The 19,944-nt window shown below is 43.2% G+C and overlaps 1 protein-coding gene across 1 annotated transcript in view; it reads left to right on the top strand.

Moving 5' to 3' along the window:
• Positions 1-19,944, top strand: part of ANXA13 (annexin A13) — a gene marked incomplete at its 5' end in the record, with an annotated part of 60,279 nt that overhangs the window by 10,057 nt on the left and 30,278 nt on the right. The window contains 2 exons of the mRNA XM_079796313.1: positions 3,748-3,832; positions 10,416-10,538. Coding sequence (XP_079652439.1) covers positions 3,748-3,832; positions 10,416-10,538 — 208 coding nt within the window. The remainder of the gene's footprint in view (positions 1-3,747; positions 3,833-10,415; positions 10,539-19,944) is intronic.

Here is a 19,944-nt window from a genome sequence, read left to right as displayed (position 1 = left end):
ACCTTAGGTACTCCATGGCACTCAGGGATAATATTCCAAACATTTTTTTAAAAATAATCTCCGAGCCCCAATTCTCTAGAAAACAGATAAAGCTTGCATGCTAACACTTTATCAGAGGGTACAATCCCAGGGCAGCAAGAGCGAGGAGAAACAATATGAATCAGGCAAGAGTAAAGAGCAAATAAAAGAGACTATGTTCCTGAGCAGGTCACAGCTTCTCAAGAAAACACAGTTCATTGCTAGCCCTGTGCGACACCTCTCAAGAGGCAATATGAAACTACTGCAACTCAAAAACAGTTACGTGGGGTAAGAGGAGTGAGAGATCTGTTGGCTCCATCCCGTCTCCAGCCTCCCATTGGTAACCTGAGGCATAGACTCCCCAGCCCAGTTGCACATAGGCACCTTCCCCAATGAGATGATGAATGCATGTCTTCTCAATAATGATGCAATCAATGACACCAATAACGACTTTATCACTTCTCTGTTTAGCACTTTCATAGTGCTCAGCACACAGTAGGGGTTAGGTGAGTTCAGCAGATTTTATGAGACATCTAGTCTTGGCAAGTAGAATGAAGCACAGAGGTGGGTAATAATAACCTTGAAATACCAAGCCAACCTTTCAACTCAATATCAGAGCTTTAACAAATCTTTACGTGTTCATCAGGGTTCTCCAGAGAATCAGAACTAATACATGCATACATTTATATTATACTAGAGGCCCGGTGCACGGATTTGTGCACCGGTGGGGTCCCTCGGCCTGGCCTGCGGGGATCTGGGTCCAGGGTATGGGTGAAGCAGATTCAGGGCTGACAATGCCCCAGCAGCAACCTAACCCATGGCTGATTCAGGCTCCCTCCTCTACTGGTCAGAGTGTCTGCTCCCTGGTAGTCATTGTGCGTCAGAGCTAGCGGGCGAATGGTCAAACAGTTGGATGGTCACTTAGGCTTTTATATATATAGATGACTTGGGCCACACAGTTATGGAGGCCAAGATTTCCGACTATCTGCCCTCTGCAAGCCAGAGATCCAGGAAAGCTGGTAGTGTAATTCAGTCCAAGGCAGAAGCCTGAGAACCAGAACTCCAATGGCCGAGAGCGGGAGAAAATGGCCATCCAGCTCAAGAAGAGAGAGAGGAAGTGGCCCTTCCTTCACCTCTTTGTTCGATTCAGACTCTCACATGAATGAGGGCGAACCTTCTCTTTACTCATGCCTACCAGATCAAATGCTAATCTCTTCTGGAAACAACCCGCCACCCCCCATCAGTGAGGGCAAACCTTCTCTTTACTCATGCCTACTGGATCAAATGCTAATCTCTTCTGGAAATACCCTCACTGACACACCCAGAAATAATGTTTTACCAGCTTCTGGGCATCCCTAAGCCCAGTCAAGTTGACACATAAAATCACTAGCACACTTAACAACCCAAGGCACACTGATGTCTGGCCTTCCTCTCCATTCCAACCCCTCTCTGGCCTCTCAGGTACCGCAGGACAAGCTTACCTTGGGTGGTGGTTCTAGACAAAATTCCACCAGAATAAAAACTCTGCAGTGTATGTAATATCTATCATTAGGCACCTACAATTTTACTATTGCCTATGTAATGCAGTGGATTTTTCTACAAGGTTTTTTGTTTGTTTTTAATATATTTTCATTGATCTCAGAGAGGAAGGGAAAGGGAGAGACAGAAACATCCATGATGAGAGAGAATCATCGATCAGTGCTTCCTGCACACCCCTCACTGGGGACCAAGCCCGAAACACGGGCAAGTGCCCTGATCAGGAATTGAACTGTGAATTCCTGGTTCATAAATCGATGCTCAACCACTGAGCCACACCAGCTGGACTTCAAGAAGTATCTTGAAGTACTTTTTGTATCTCTTTTCAACCAACTAAAAATGTCCCTTTTTAATGGTCTTTATTATACTAATTTGTTTTAAAGACTTGCTCTCAACAGGGTTTCCCTACACTGAATCAATAACATGAATATTTTTATATTGAAAATGAGTTCCCATCTACATGGGATTTTTTGTATTTGCTACAGTGGAAAAAGTACCATTTGCAATTTTTATCGCTGTTTATTTTGTGCATCTACTTAGCACATAATTACTTTTCATCTGTGTGTTTGTTTTTTCAATTATCTACTAAACATCTTTGGGGTACACAGCACCCCAATATCCACTCACTAATCATTTAATCCTCACTGGGATTAAAATGAGGATTAACAAAATAAATTATGGAAAAGAAATTGTCAGCGCATCTAAGGTACTAATTAAATTCTGAGTAATGCTTGATCACATCTGTTACTTTAAGAATTCTATCTCTAAAAGTAGTATTGACTATCAGGAAAGGTTAGGAAACCTTAGTTATCTGGTAAAAAGCAATGTATAACCTTCATCACTTTACCTTTTGGCATTTCTACGGCATATTGGTCAGCAGGTGATTCATCAGCTTCTTGTTCTAACAATGATTCATCTGTTATCACTATCTAGGATTTATATGACAATTTTCTACAGCCTTTAAAGATAGTTCAGGCATATTTGTGAGATCTGAAATGCAGGCCGAGGAAAGATTTTATGGAACAGCTTTCCGGGATCTACCTTTGCCATGTGTGGATTGTCAAATAAAGCCGAGCGGCCTCCTGAGTGGAGCCCACACATGCTGGTCCTCGGGAGAGCAAAGGGCCTCGGAACAAAGAACTTGCAACATGTACCTTCTTCAGAGCAAGTTCAGGGCTTGAAGTCAGCCAGCAATACAGAGCCAAAACCGGGGAGTTCAAAAGGCAAGAGCGCTCCTTATCTCGGGCATCTTAGCCATGGTGTGCCCTTGTCAAGTAAAATTAAATTTCTAACGTGGAACAGGCTTTCAGATGTCATAAATGTAATCGGAGTCTGCAGATGGGGATCTTGCATCTCACTATGGCTTAGCCCAGAATCATGAAATGAAAAGGCAGAAATAAAACATTTTATTTTTGCACATTAACACTGGCAATGCTAACCTTATGCAAATTTTTGGAACAACAAAAAAAATGTTTTTTTAATTGATGTTAATACATTTTAATAAAAAAGGGTAAGGCAGATTGTCCAAGGAATCTTGAGATGGGAGGGACTTTACAAGGTACTGTCTAACCCCACATTTCAGAGTTATAAAAACGGGGCAGAGCGCCTGGTGAGTGAGGTGGCCAGAGAGACCTATTCGCCCTTCGAGTGACATTGTGAGCAGCCACCTGCTCTACCTCATCCCAATCAAGCTGACTCCAACTATAATAAAATCTCTTTATATAAAAACAAAATTAAATTTGCTAAATTTAAAAAATTAGCCCATCTGGGTGTAGCTCAGCGGTTGAGCATTGACCCAGGAACCAAAAGGTCACTGGTTTGAATCTCGGTCAAGGCACATGCCGGGGTTGCGGGCTCCATCCCCATTGGGGGACGTGCAGGAGGCAGCCGATCAATGATTCTCTCTCATCATTGATGTTTTTCTCTCTCTCTCCCTCTCCCTTCCTCTCTATGGAATTAATAAAAACATATTTTGAAAAATTAAACTAAATAAAGAATTCATTATTAATTAGTATTGAAAAAGTAAAACTATCTGAGAAAAGATTGCTTCATTCACATGACATGTATATTCTTAAAAACCTGTAAGGTCCATTTTTACAAATAAAACCTATTTTAGACACTTTGCTCACTTCATAGATTGCATTCGGCATAGTTAACGACTCACCTTCTCGAAACACTGTCTTGCCTTTCTAGATACTTTCTTCCCATTGTCCTCGGGCTGAGTCACGGCTCCTTCGCTGCCTCCTGTGCTATCTCCTCCACTCCCGCTGTCCAGCAGGTAAGCGCCAGCACACCTAAGGCACACCTGGGACCTCTCCTTTTCTCTTCTCTCCCCTGCACAGCCTCACCCTTTTCAGAATCTGTAAGTATGTAGTTTGTGCCTTTGTTGACTTCTTTATGTTTCCCCCAATAGAACGTAAGCTCCACAGGGCTCAGACTTGGTCCTGTGACCACAGATCCCCAGTGTCTATCAGAGCACCTGGCGCATAACAGACACTCAATAAATTATCTGTTTCATTGATGAAGCAGATTAGAATGCACGAATGAATCAATCTCCTTTGAAAGAATGCTAATAGGAAACAATTTAAGAATTACAGGGTCATCCTGGGGTGTGTAGGTGACCAGCCCAGTCTTCCTGGCCTGCATTGGTTTAAAGTGAGGAAAACCTATGCGCGCCCGCACACACACACACACACGTTTCCCAGCCAAAGCATTCATTCATTTTAAGAAATTTTTGCATGAATTAAATTGGTGCTCAAGAAATGTGTATATCCCTTGGAGTTCTTCATAACAAAACCTGGCCAATGGGAGACAGCGTTCTAAAGAATTCATTGCTCTCAGTCACTCACTCAACAAATACCTGTTGAAAGGCAGTTGCCGTTATTTCCATGTGACAAGTGCCGTCCAAGGCTGTGGGAAGTCTTATTTTGGGGTGAGAACATGTAAACAGGGAAACAAAAAATGATGTTCCCTTTAGGCCTAAGGAGATTTGGGGTGAGGCTCAAATTTGGGGAAAAGCCCAGAATAAAAGGGACTCTCATATCCTGGTGGTGGGAAGGATTTTATCCATTGGGGGTTTTATTATCTGTCCTATAAATACCTGAAATACAAAAATGCATTCATTTTTCCCCATAAAATTAAGAATTTCATCTGACATTCCTCCCTGTAGTTTACTACCACAAATCAGCGGGGATCGTAAAAGCTATTTCTAGTGAGAGAAGAACAAACTGTGGAAAAAACGTCTTGTGCTTAGGAGATTTTAGAGCTGAAAGGAATCTCAGGAATACCAGTAATTACGTACGCGGCATGTTTAGTGTAACCCCTTAAGATACAAAATAATAAAGGTGAGGGCTGACCTGGAGGAGGCAGCCTGCATCCCATGCTGCCTAGTCTTCATTTGTTTCACCTTGTTTTTATCACTCCTGGAGGAGGCAGCCTGCATCCCATGCTGCCTAGTCTTCATTTGTTTCACCTTGTTTTTATCACTTTCTCTCATGAACCATCCAAGCCCTTTGATGGCCTCTGCCTTCTTTCCACCCAAAATGGGCTTCCTGAGCCCGTCCCTTGTCTCTGATTCTCCTCCATGTGCTCTACCTCCCCACGTCCCCAGGCTCTCACACCCCCCGGGGGATGGCTCCCCGCTCTGGCTCTACCCCTGACTTCTCAGCCAAACCCAGTTCCTCTTCTCCTCCTGCCCACTGAACTCCTTTCTTTGGGGGTCTTCAGGTTGCTGTAACCAAGTGTCACAAATTGGGTGGCTTAAGGCAACAGAAATGTATTGTCTCACAGTTCTGGGGCCAGAAGTCCAAGATCAAGGTGCTGACAAGGCCCTGCTCCCTCTGAAACCTGTAGAGGAGAACCGCCCCCCGCCCCCCGCCACCCCAGCCCCCTGGCCCTTCCAGGCGTCTGGTGGTGGCCATCAGTCCTTGGTCTTCCTTGACTTGTAGCTAAATCACCCCAGTCTCTGCCTCTGTCATGACATGGCCTTCTCCTGTGTGTGCGCGTGTCTTCATGGCAATTTCCTCTTCTTATAAAGACACCAGTTAGCGTTGGCTGGTGCTTCTCAGTGTCTAAAGCATCAGCCCTAGCACTGAAGGGTCATGGGTTAGACCTCTGGTCAAGGGCACGTACCTGGGTTGCAGGTTTGGTCCCCGGCCCTGGTCGGGGTGTGTAGAGGAGGCAACCAATCAATGTCTCTCTCCTCTCTCTCTTTCTCTCCCCCCCCCCCCCCCCACCACATTCTCTCTAAAAAGCAATGGAAAAAAATATCCTCAGGTGAGGAATTTTAAAAATAAATAAATAAAGACCAGGTACAATGGGTTCAGGCCCACCCTAAGGACCTCTTCTTAATGTGATTATATCTGCAAAGACCCTGTTTCTAAATAGAGTCACCTTCAGGGGTACTGAGGGTTATGACCTCAATGTGTCTTGGGGGGCAAGGGGCGGGGAGGTACAATTTAACTCCTAAGAGATGTGTGAGTAACATTTTAAGGAAGTGTTAGAAACTTCACCTTGGTAGGCGGAACAGAAGGAAGGACTCTGGCAGGATGGGTTTGTGACCTGCTGTGGAGACCACAAGGTTAGGGGGGATTGAGAACCTGGGCTGCCATCCCCACTGTGAAGGCCACCAAAACCCCAGAGGTGGAACTAAGTAGACCCAGTCTATTAAAGATATGACACAGCACCTGTTAATGTAGAATCGCTAAATATTTAAAATGATACAAAAAAAAACCTTCAAAAGCCCCCTCGATACTCCTCTGTGCCTTCTCTACCCCTGTCGTGTCTTTCACCTTCCCCCCAGGCATTCCCCACCTTCCCGCTGGGCCTCCCGCCCTGACATCCTCCAAGAAATTCCTGAGGCCTTCTCCTTCCCCTGCTGTTGCTTGGAATTTCCCCGGCCACCTTACTACACACCCATCCAGCTGCGGAGGAGAAAGGGAGGGGGTGCTCTTAGGAATAATGCGTTTCAGTCCATTCCAAACTCGACTCTGGGCAAGACTGAATAACTAAGAGGTGGCTATAGTGGTGGTGATCTAGAAAAATAAAAATAAACAAGTGTGTCAGCTTCTTCCTGGGCCTCTAAGCTTTGTGTCTTTCACCTCCCTGGAGCCACGAACTGTACCAGTCTGTTCTTTACACATTTCCTGTGCTCAGTAACTCAGCATCCTGGAACAGAACTTATCTCCACATTGAACACTGCACATCCGATCGCCCTGTTCCTCCTGGACTTTGAGCTTCAATGGTCCGGGAGGTGGGACAGGAAGGGAGGGAGAGAGACGTCACTGATCAAGGGTTCTAGGAGGGTGAGTGATGCAAAGGTTGATTCACGGAGGTGGGGCAGGGAGGACTGGGCCCTGAGAAGTCTGAGCCTGGGAAAAGGAGACAGTGATCGATGGAGCACAAATTAGACACTCAAGACAAAGTAATACTGAAGGGTCAACGCGTTAGTTGTAACTTCCGTCTTCTTGTCTCCACCCCCATTCCTGGAGGGGCGTTTTGTCTTGTTTACCAGCATCTTTCCAGCACTCACCCTCCTGCCCTGCCTGGCACACAACAGACTCCAGTTTCTTTGACCATCTTTCATGTCTTCTAATTTGCAACGCTCTTTCCTATTGCTGAGCCTTAGCACAAACTAAAAACACTTGGTTTGACCTGGACCACCTTCTCTTTCAACGGACGTGCTCCTTTTCATGCTTTGGCTCACGGCTTAAACATTAGCTCCTGGAAGAACACACGTTCTATTTAAAGTAAATTGCACACACACACACCACATGCACGTGCTAGCCTTTATCACAGCATCCTAGTTATTGTTTTCATAGCCCATACCACAATCTGCAATGGTGTGTTTCTTGTATAGCTCCTCCACTTGCCTGTGTGTGCTAGGAAGAGAAAATTCACGTTCATCTTATTCATTGTTGTAGCCCCAGCAACCAGCACATCCAAAGGCTTTCAATAGATAAAGGTTAAGGAACAAAAGAATGAATATATACACTCAGAATTTAATAAACCTGTCAGAATTTTAATACGATATTACATGGGAATTTTGGCATAAACTAAAGATGGCCAGAAGAGGAAAGATGAATTATTTATTAACTATCTAGGATCGATTGAATAACCCAAACGAAAGCTGACTCTATTCCTTCCTCACTCTACATCAAAATCAGTTCCAAATGGATCGAAGATGTAAGCCTTAAAAAATGAAGTCATTAAAAGAACATGAAGAAAATGTACAAGAAGTTTTAATCATCTTAATGCAGAGATGTTTTTCTAAGCAATCCAAAGCAGGAATGATTGATATAGATAAATACATAAACACTTAACACTTTCTTCACACACACAAACACACTCAAAACATACTCAGAGACAAAAGACAAACAACAAAATAATTGTTACACTCGACAAAGCCCTAATCTTACTATAAACCACATGTTGTTGCATATAAATAATGAAAACACTAATAACTCAAAATAAAAACAAAAGATATAAGCAGACAGAAAAATTCATGCAAAATGGCTTTTAAAAAATGGGATATATAATTTTAAGAATATCAAAGGAAAGCAATGTACATAAAAAAGTGAGGTAACCATTTTTCATCTTTGAAATAGGCAGAAAAGAAAAACCTTAATAATGTTTAGTGTTGGCCAATATGTGGAGAAATGCGCACTGGCATATTATCAGGGGGGGCATACATTTTGTCTTTTGAAAGTCAGCCTCATCGGGTCAGCTGGTCTTTGAGCATTTTTATGTCTGTGTGAAGGGCAACTTGGCAACACTTATTGGAATTTTAAATGCACATACTCTTTGGCCAGCAATTGCATTCTAGGATTTTATTCTGCAGATAAACATGGATACATATGCAAAGATTCATGCAGAAGACCAAAACAACCGAAATGACCTTGAATAGTGGACTGATGAAATAAGGTTTGGTTCATACCCATAACAAGCTACCATATGGTCATGGGGGGAAAATATGCCAATGACATATATGTGTTTAATATAATGAAGCATACAATATATGGAACAGAATGCATTGTACAAACTCATTTGTTGAGAGAGAGAAAAGCAGTCCAGAGATAACAGACAAACAAATAAATAGACAGACAGATACACATTTTTGGAAGAAACCACTAGGGGAGGGGCTGGGAGGTTAGGAGGGTTATTTTTCATGATAACTTTTCATATTACGAGGGGGAAAAGTTTACTAAGTGCACATATTACTTTTTTAAATTTAAAAACTAGCTAAATTATAATGTTGTTAGCATAACTCAGTGTAGCCCTCAAAAAGATTTTCTTTTCTAATAAAAGTGATGTTAGTAAAATAGAAAGATTTTTCAGTCTGGTTAGTGCTTTCATTATTACAAGGTATGAAATTTTAAATGAACATGCAAAATTAAACACACACACACACACACACACACACACGCACACACACACACTTTCAATAACCCAGAAGTGAGACAGGTTTAGCCCTTTAGTTGTGATTAGATTATTAAACTTAAAAACCCTACACTTGATTTACTAATAAATATCTTATTATAAAAAGGGCCTGCCAAGGCAGCTTGGACAGGTTAAGCTCATTTGTAGATATGGCCACTCCCTACCCATCCCCAACAATGTATTCAAATTCAGTGCCAAAGGTTACTTATTAAACTCAAGAGATAGTATGTCCTGGGAAAACCATTATCAACTTGGCCTTTAGGAGAGCTGATCTCTTAATAAAATACAGAACAACTATCTCAGAAAAACGAAAATGGGCAATCGTCATGTAAGTATTTATTGCATTTGGGAATCGAATACAGTTTTCCTTTTGGTTAAATAGCATGTGTAGAAATTTAAACTATGAAATCATAATTAATACGTTTATACTTTATGATTGTGATGACTCCTTATTACTGCTTTTCACAACAGCATACCATCCTTTTAAAATGCAGTTAGAATGTATTTTTTTCCCCCATTAGTCAAAAATCTCTTAGGAGGGAGATTAAGACGATGATGAAGATTCTTTTAGAGAAGTGTTTAAAACAAAGTGCCTTGCAGAGAGCAAAATGGTTAATACATATTTGGGGAATGAATGACTAGCGCTGTTAGTAGCAAAGATGCACAAAAGTTCATAGACTGATCATCAGAGTTTTGCAGGGAAGACAGGGTTCTTGCAAAGATCAGTAGACCAAGGTAAAGATACTCCTACAAGGCCATATAACTTGAATTAAAGCTGATCATATTCCAGTATTATTTCTAAACAGCATCAAATATCCAGATATTTTGCAAATATCCAGGAAATGGACTCGATATTTTACTTTTCTTCTGAAATACCTAGGCTCGTGTGAAAAAAGTGTCTAAATCACTGATAACTAACAACTGACTAAAATACTACCATTTGGAACCAACCATGCACAAGGCAGGTCACAGTAAAATCTTGGAAAATAAATAGCTAAAGCTGTTACAATAAGACTTCTCATAAGGTTTTGTTGCACGTACTATGGCTTCCCACAGCAAAAATGATTTATTGTGTGAGCACTAGGAGCAAAGAGAATAAAACTCAAAATTTTCTGTAAACTCTAACTTGGTTTATATGGGGTTTTTTTTTCCTTTGCTATAAATTAAACGTGCACTCATATGGTTGCAAACCTACAAGTTTCTTCTTCAGAGAGGCATTATGTTTTAAGTCATCTGTAAATAACATTACATACTAGCCAAGATTATGAGCCTTGCAGTCAGTCTATCTTTCAAAGAAACTGAAACCTCTTCCTCTCCACTGGCAGTTTAGTAAGGCATTTCATCCCTGGAAAGTCAACCCCACGCGGCAGCGGGTTTTTGTGAGTGGTCTAGCATCTTCACGTATTTCTCTTTTGAATCCTCAGAGCCAGTCTTACTGCCTCTCAGAGGGCAGTCAGCAGTTGCCCAAAGGGGACACCCAACCCTCGGCAGCCGTGCAGCCTCTCAGCCGCCCGTCAGGGAGTGGACAGCCAGAGGCCCATCAGCCTGTAAGCACTTTCCCCCTCCAAATCATAGGTGTGACTGGGCTTTCTTAAGGGCCCAGTGTTACTCGCCACCACGTGTCTTGTCGGCCCCTCTGCCATCCTGCAGTCTGGAATGTCATCACCAGGCATTACTTCCAAGCAGGGAAACATTTCCCCCAGAAAACGTCTGTTATGATATTTTCAGCTAAATTTAAAAATGTAATCTAGGCACTGAGCTTACATTTCCAACGTTGTCCCCTTAACAGTGCCTTAAAATGCACAGCGTATGGCTACAATATGGCCACTAGGACATTTCTGAAAATACTAGCAGAATTTAAGGTGCGCCCAACGAGTGAATCTGTTTGAAGACTATGTTTCTAAATGAGTAGATGCAAAACTTTTTGAGAGTACAAAACATTGTCTCAGTAATGACTTAAATGACTTGCATTAGAAAGTTACTTGAGCCCAGCCGGTGTGGCTCGGTGGTTGAGCATGGACCTATGAACCAGGAGGTCACGGTTCGATTCCTGGTCAGGGTACAGGCCTGGGTTGTGGGCTCGGTCCTCAGCAGGGGGCATGCAGGAGGCAGCTGATGAATGATTCTCATCATTGATGTTTCTATCTCTCTCTCTCTCTTCCTTCTTCTCTCTGAACTCAAAAAAACATATTTTTTTTAAAAAAGAAAGTAATTTGAATATAAATTTAACACAATGCTTGTAGTTCTGAAGCAACTATATAACCAAAACAAATTTTTAAAAATTAAATACTAGTAAAACATAAGCTGGTGGTGTGCAAACGTATGTTCTTGCCTTCGTGTAATAGATGATGGTATTTTGCTGAGATTTAATGGTCTTGCTCAATGTGAAAACAGTCCTGATTGCTATGATGTGCTGTGTGACTTCTTAGTTCTCCTATCACGTTTCTCTGTCCAAACTACTGATAAACTTTTGTTTAATAAGACTCTCTGCAATACAATTGGGCCTTTTCTTGGCTGAAATGCATATATTAAACCTCCCTCCGTTTTTTGTTCTTTTATCATTATCCTGCACAATTAAAGTATGGCTATTTGGCAAATATACAATCATAAGTAGACACACAAATACAGGCATTGAAATCATGAATCTTGGTCATGATCGGCCATCCTGATGATGTAATATGCTTTATATTAGTTTTTAAGTTATCGGCTTTCACTATGCTATTTATGAAGCCTACCAGGAGAGGTTTGAATCCCCAAGAATATGCCCACAGACCAGGGTTCTACAGATAACTGTTTGGCAAACATTGCTCTAAAGCCAACAGTCTCGGCCAGGAGATTACATTTTCCAAGGTACTATATTATGGAATACTAGCCAATTCTGAAAACTACTTTTTTTGCTTTACCCCCATCCTTTTGTCATCAGTAATGATTTTTTTTTAACTAAAGACCTAGTGTTTGTGATTTGCCTATTTGGAGCAGTAATAAGATACTGGGTTATTATCATTTGCTAAATCACACAATGTTCAAAGAGTCTGCTGAGCCTAGAGGGTGTATCCTTGTGCTCAATGACTTTGTGCATAGACAGAAAAATAAGATCCACAGAAAAATATGCTTCAGTTTAGCCAAATGAAATCTACCATGTGCATTGTTTTCAAGAGAATTGAAATCTAGAGGGAAAGAGAGTACTGAGAACTAGTGAGATGACTTTGCCATAGAGTGTGGCTGTAGGGAATTGGTGGAGTAATAGAGAGGGAGTGAGATATAGGGGGACCACTGATATATATGGAAAAAACCACAAACTTCAGAAGACTAATGATTTCTGGAAAATTACTTTCAAGGCTGATGAAGACCCACCAGACAGGATTACAGTCTTGTCTTGCTACTCAAAGTGTGGTCACTGGATGGGTGGCAGCATCCACATTTTTGCCAGGGCGCTTATTACAAATGTAGACTCTCACGCCCACCCAGACCTACTGAGTCAAAATCTGCATTTTTAAACAAGATCCTCAAGTGATTTCACTGAACTGGAGAACAAGTTCTCCAACTGCACACTGGGGAGTTCTAGAAACCACAGGTGTCTGAGTCCCACCCCCAGAGAGTCTGAATTCATTGGGGCCTGGGCATTGGGGTTGGTAACTGCTCCCCAGGCGATGTTAATGGGCAGCAGAGTTTGAGAAACACTGACCTGGAGCACACCAGCACCCGTACAAGGACAGATCAGCACACTGCCCACAAAGGCAGGTGTCACTGTGAGTGTCCATAAATGAAAACTAGGAGCCTGTGAATGTGAGAACATCTGCTCAGCAACCTGCCTTGGTGTTTGTGAACATGCCACGTTTATGACTTCCTTGTGCCAATGTTTAGCCAACATAAATATTGTCTAAAAGGGAGAGCAGTTTGGGACTTGCAGCAGGTAAACACCAGGCAAGCTCAGATGAAGGTGGATAGGAACACCTGGGAGCCACGTGACACAAGGGGAATAGGTCCGCATTCCCAAGAAAAGGAGGGAGGCTCTGGAGGCAGGTGAAAATGTGACTGGGAATTTGGGATAAAAGGGAGTGTGGTTTTAACTGAGAGCGTGTGTTAAAATATGACCCCCCAAAGCCAAAGAAACGAAGTGAACCCCAAGCAGAAACCAGCCTAGACCAGGCAGCCATACCTCTCTGATCAGGAAAACTTGTATTCCAGAAAGTTAGTCCTCAGAACACCACCATGAGTGTAAGAGGAAACAAAGAGGCCCTTGGACGTCAAATGATGGCATCCACTACAGCACGCCTTCTTTGATTAGAACGAAAAGAAAAATGAAAATGTTTAAACAAATTTAAAGAAAATAATTAATAGGTTCGGAACCCATGCACAATTAAACTCCCTTCCCAGGGGAAATAATAAGATCCATTGTTTTGATTCTGATTGAGACAGAAATTTGCTCAAAGCAAATCTAGCTATTTCACCTCGTTTCCTTTTCAGCAAATCAGAACTTGTTCATATCATTGATTATGCTCTACCGCACAGCACCATTCAGTGCTGCACTGGCCCAGCTCAGCCCCCCAATATTTTCTCTTTTCAATTCCATCTGACCCACTTGTCATTGACTCTTGAGGATTCCAGAGCACACTAGCTTCTTTTTTTTTTCCCTGCAGGCAATGAATCCTGAGTTCATACCTTCATTAAATTGGCAAAGAAAACAGCCTTTGGCAATAGAAGAAGGAAATGGATAATTCTTTTCTAGTGAGAAAAGTGCTTCATTTTTCATAACTCTTGAAGGCATGGTTTCTTTCACGGTTGAGAAATAGCCATCATCTCCCCACTACCACGCTATCCTCTAGGTTCACTTTTGTTGATGCAATACAGCAGTAACTGGATAGCTAGAGGTTTAACACTCTTCAGGGGTCTCTAACTCCCCGAACAATCTGTGGACAACCTCAGAGCAGACAGTCATTTTCACCAGGACACAAAATCTTGTTTCCAGACAATGCATGTTATTCTGCCTCTAGAAGGAACTCTGAGTTCTCTGGCCCAACATAATACTAAAGGGCCCCTAAGAATGAGTCAGCTGAGGCTGCTGGTGGAGGCTGTGATGCCTCCGACAACTGTGATGCAGACAAAGAAGCAGGGGGGTGATGACAGGCTTCTCCCTTTGGACTGACTTTAACTCCAATTCTTCCTCCTAGTTACCTCATCCCTGCATTCGTCTTTCAAATTTGTCATCTGGGCTGCTTAAAAAAAAATTAATGACACCATGGTCCACTTCTAATCTTCCCTTTTAGGTAACCACCACAGTTTGTTCCTTGTGACTGGGATCTTGCTTTAGTTGGTACCTATGTGCCATTTACCAGGAGAAGCTCAGCCTTCTCAAACCCTTTAAACTAACGTGTTGACCCTTAGCACCTTAGATCTTGGCACTATTGACATTTGGGGCCAGAGGATTCTTTGTTGTGAGAGGCTATCCTGTGCCTTGTAGGATTTTTGGCAGAATTCCTGGCCTCTATGACTGGATGCCAGTAGCACCTCCCCTATTGGTGACAACTAAAAATGCCTCTAGACATTGCCAAGTGTCCCCAGGGAGGCAAAATCGCTCCTACTTGGTTAAGAATCACTTCATTAGACACAGATGAGAAAGCAAGGCTATTGGGTAGAAGATGACCCTATAATATCTTTATCTGGCTGAATTTCCACCAGCAACCATGAATTTCTGCCCCTCTGGCCCAGGCATTCCCTCATACTGATTGCCTCTTTTATCACCGGGTAAAAGCCGACTCATCTTGAACACTGACCCTTGTACCCCTGTTAGTGACAACTGAGAGGCAGCGGTTTTCCCCCAAATGGCTGTTAGCCCATTAGTAACTGCTGATGGTCAGGGTGAGAAGGCTTTTCTGCAGAAATACCCAGGAATGAGGCTGCTGAGCTGCTGGTTTTCCTGCCTAGATGAGCAAGGCTCACCTAGAAAGATACTGAGTGAAACTCAACTCTCTGTTTGGGCGTAGCCCCCATCCAATCTCCTTATACCAGAGCTCACTGCACTGTAGCCCCATCTCATCGTATGCATTTCTAAGTACATTGTCAGTACTTTCAGAAATAACAGTGCCAAAAGGTCTTCTTAAGGTCAGGTCTCAACCCCATAGTCACCTTTGACTGGTACATATCACATTGACTGGTAAATATCACACTGACATGTACAACCCAGGGCATAGGCTAAGAAAGCTTATTTTTCTGGAAGCAACCTAACTATATCAACCTTCATCAAAAGATGTTCTTAATATGACAACATATAAGTAACCTCAAACTTAGGAGAAAGATCATTTTTTAATCTAGAAAGTTTCACTCAATTTTCATAGTCATTGTCAACATATGTAAGTAAATCATATGGAGATGTGATCTAAGCCAATGTTTTGTTTTGCTTTGTTTTTCCAGCCTTATCTGCCAATGATGCAAATATTCCTACTCATTTAGACTGATGGCCAATACTTAATTTATACATGGCATTTTGAGATTGTCTCTTTGAAAAGATGAATCAATAGCAATAAACAGCTCCATGCATTCTCAGAACACTGCTAAGGTTGAGCAGAGCCCAGGTTTCCTAACATACTTACCTAGCTATCTGGTCTACCTTCTGATTAATAGATTTCTAAAGTGGGGGAGGTACAAGTGGGAAGAGGATCTAAGAATGGAGGAATCAGCTTTGCCATTAATCAGTGTGACCATGGAGAATCTTAATTAAAATGGAGCAATAACTACATGGTATAATGTCAAATATTCTTCTAAAATTGAAACTGTGCCTAAATATAGCCAACAGAGTATACTGCAATATATATTTTTTTCTATTTAATGGCTTTACTTTTTCTCTGATGAGCATTTGAGTAGATTTTGATTTAAAAACCCCCTAAAAGCAAGACTTTATCAAATTTACTGTTCCAAAGAAACTGTACCCAAGAAACAGTCAACTTAATAAAGCAATATCCCACTAATCATCCAAGATTCATGTTTAAAAATGTGAATGGCCCCTCTGTTCTGTTTCAAATTGCTCATCCATGTCTACTAAACATGTCTGTGTAAATGTCACAAGGATATTTTCTGACTCTGAATTCATGAACTTCAATAGCACAACACTTTGCATTCACTCTAACTGGTTTCAAATACAAATAAATGATCAGTTAGAGGTTTAAAAAATTATCCTGAGAGAGAAGAGTTTAGGGTTTTTCCATAAGCAAGTAGGTGACTCTGGGAAGACTTAACAAGCAGGTCTCAGTTTATCTGTAAAATATGGGGATTGGGTACATTCACTGTTTCTCAAACTTCAGATGCCAATATGACCTTTACACAGCTAGTAAGTGATAGAATCTATACTAGTAAAAGCCTAGGTGGCCCTTGCCTGTGATGTCGTCACAAGATGGCCACCACAATATGATCACCATAAGATGGCCACCACAAGATGGCCAACACAAGAAGGCTGTGTGCACAGCAGAGGTGGGGCCTGTCGGTTGCTCTGCATGGTGAGGCCTGGGGGTCCCACAGCTCTGCGTGGTGTGGAGGAGGCGGTTAGCGGCAGGGGAGGGCAATTGTGGGAAATCGGGCTGGCAGGGGAGGGCAGTTGGGGGTGATCAGGCCAGCAGGAGAGGGAAGTTGGGGGCGATCAGGCCGACAGGGGAGCAGTTAGGCGTCAATCAGGCCGGCAGGGGAGCAGTTAGGGGGCAATCAGGCTGGCAGGCAGAAGCGGTTAGGGGCAATCAGGCAGGCAGGCAGGCGAGCGGTTAGGAGCCAGTGGTCCTGGATTGTGAGTCGGACATCCTCCAAGGGGTCCCAGATTGGAGAGGGTGCAGGCTGGGTTGAGGGACACTCCCCCCCCCACCCCCCAATGCATGAATTTTGAGCACTGGGCCTCTAGTTCAAACATAATCTGGATCCAGGATTATATATATTACTAGAGGCCCAGTGCATGAAATTCATGCACGGGGGTGAGGGAGTCCCTCAGCCTGGCCTGCAACAACGCCAGCGTCCCGCACCCCAGCCGGCCTCTGGCCAGTGCCTGCCCACCCACCTTCCCTCCCTTCGTGGGCCGGGGCGCGCGGGATGCTAGGGCTCATCGCCGGGGCGACGCCACCAGCATCCAGTACCCCAGCCGCTATGGGCGCCGCCATCTTTGTGACAGAGTGATGGTTAATTTGCATACTACCCTTTTATTAGATAGGACATGCCACATCTTTTTTTTTTTTTAATCTATTGTGAATAATGCCAGAATGAATCACATTGCCTTATTTCATCTTCCTGAGATTCTGCTGGGTAGGGCAGGAATTGGTCCCAGTTTACAGATGAGAAGCAGAAAATGTGATTCTGTTTGGCTCAGAAGAAATATTGGGAGCAGAACTGGACAGTAAGGCCTCTCCACACACACTCTTTGCCCACAGGAGAGGTCTTTGATTTTTACTTCACTTCCCAGTGTTTCATGGTCATGAACATTTATAATCCCACAATCTATGCAAGGGGTCCTTGGCTTCCCTGGTCATCAGAGAAGTAGCAGGTCTCAACTGGTGTTTCTGTAAAAAGACCAGTGTTCTAAGAGTTGAACTGAGCTTTTCTACCATTAAATTGTAAAAAAAAATTTTGACAGGGACAAAAAAAAAAAATGGTGAATGAGTTAATAGTGGAGTTTCTGGATCCAGATTGTGTAGGTCTGAATTCCATCACTTACTAGCTGCATGACTTCGGGCACGTTATTCACCTCTTCATGTCATGATTTTCTCATCTGCAAAATAGGAGGTAGTAATACCTACCTCTTAGGATAAATGAGTTATTATATGTAAACTGTTTGGACTAGTGCCTGGCACATAGTGTTTTATAGTCTGCTGTCATTCTCAATTTTATGTGTTTCTCCCATAAATTTCTCTTAAACTCTAAGCTCCTGCTATTACTTATCGATAGGTACAAAATGGGTTCTGATTTTGGACAAAATTATGTAATCAGTTTTAAAGGTGTCTCACAAAGCACCATGTCAAGAGCTCATTCAACACTTCATGGGACTCAGGTCAAGGTGGGAGGAAGTGATAAGAATAACATTGAGCACTCACCACGTGCCAAACATTTTTGATACAAATCTTTACAACAACCCACAAGAAGGTACTATTATTACCACCTTTCAAATGGGAAAATAGAGACTTAGAAAGTATAAGGAGAGAAATAGCATCATGCCAGGTTCAAGGGTGGATATCTTGGGAAAGGGGTACCTATATGACCACAAGGAAGTCTCTTTCCCAAACTGGACCTCAGTTTCCCCAACTCTATAATGACCTTAAAATCTACACAAACCAAGTTAAGCCCAAAGTGCCAACATTGGCTCAAGGTGCCATTTCCTAGCAGTGGGAATGGTCACTGCTTACACTGAGGAGAATTCAGGGAAGTTCAAGGCTCTCCCCAGCGCAACCCTCACCTGCCCCCATATTGCTCCTGCTCATAAACCCAGGCCACAACCTGGTTTGAATCCTGGCTCTCATTTTTAATCTCCTCAGCCTCCTCCCGATTTCACGTCTGCTAGAACAGCAGCCCTCTTTAGAGGCATGCATAATGAGCCCTCTGCCCTCTGTCCCCAGCACTTCCTCAGAGCCCTGCTGTCTCAGAGCCCGGACACCAAGCAACACTCTCAAATATTTACTGAGCAGACTGCAGCCAGCCAGGGCCACTGCACTGGGAAGCGCAAACAATCGAAATGCCACTCCCATTACATTTTGATAACATTTCAGAGTTTACAAATGAGCCTGACATGCTGTCACCACGCATCCCACCTCCTACGTGCCACCAACCTAGTGCTCACTGTAATCTGGCATGCGCCACCGCATCCCAAACGCGACTGCATCCAAACCTCACACCACCCTCGAGTCAGTGGATGCTTCTCCACTTTAAAGACAGACAACAAAGGCTCAGAGAGATGTGTCAACTTCCCCACCATCATACAGCCGGCGAGGGGCAAAGCGCAACTGAACACAGTAGGTCTGACTCCCAAGTCCACACCAGGTCATTAGACCAACCATGTTTGCTCTGCAGTGGCACGGTGGCAGGTCATAGTAAGCACATATGTGCAGAGACCCTGGAAGCATCACGCTGTAGCTCTCCCTGGAATGTCCTTCCCTCACCCCAGCCCTCCCCTTCCTCACCACCCCGCTGGCCTAACTTCTATGCATCTTTCAAAAACCAGCACAAATGTCAACTTCTCCATAAAAATCCCTTTTTCTCTTCTCAGCTATTTGCACCCAACTGTTTACCAACCCATAATGCATTTGTCATTGATCTACTTCCACCTTTATTTCCCTGGGGACGAGGACTGGGTTTCATAGATCACTAAGTCCCCTGGCCTGGGGTAGTGAGCACCACACAATAGATCTTCAGCACTTGTCTGTTGAGGGCAGGAGAGGGAGAAAAAAAAAGGGAGGAGGAAGGAGAAAGGGAAGAAGGAAGCAGAGAAAGAAAAGGGAAGAGAGGAAGCAGCGAGAGTGGGAGGAACTGTTCCGAGGACAGTCTGATTTGCCTGCCGCCTATTGCTTTTTAATTAATTCAGATGTCTCTCAGGAGGCAGTGCAGTCTTATTTTCCACTTGGGATGCTATCCAAATAGAAGATCAAGTCACCCGGCTGACAGTGCACCCAGTGCACTTAAGGCTGGCTCCTGGAAAATCCTGGTTCCCATATAATACATAAAGCAAGCACTTTGCAAACCATATTCGTCACAAATTTTCCACACACTCCATCCCCAGGGTTTGCTGCAAGCTGGAGGAAGACTTCTTTAAATGTCCCCTTTCCATCAGAAGAGCGTAGACTTCCTTAACTTGCACTGGGACAGAAACCCTTGGCCATGTGTCTGTTTCTCCACTCTGCCCTTCCCACTGTGGGTATCAGAACCTGATGATACAAGAGCAGAGCATCCTCCGGGGCAGTGGATGCCAGATGCTGGCACATCCCTGAGTCCTTT

Source organism: Cnephaeus nilssonii (genome assembly GCF_951640355.1).
Source record: "Cnephaeus nilssonii genome assembly, chromosome: 18".
In the NCBI taxonomy this organism is placed as follows: domain Eukaryota; kingdom Metazoa; phylum Chordata; class Mammalia; order Chiroptera; family Vespertilionidae; genus Cnephaeus; species Cnephaeus nilssonii.
This window is presented reverse-complemented; position numbering and strand designations above follow the sequence as displayed.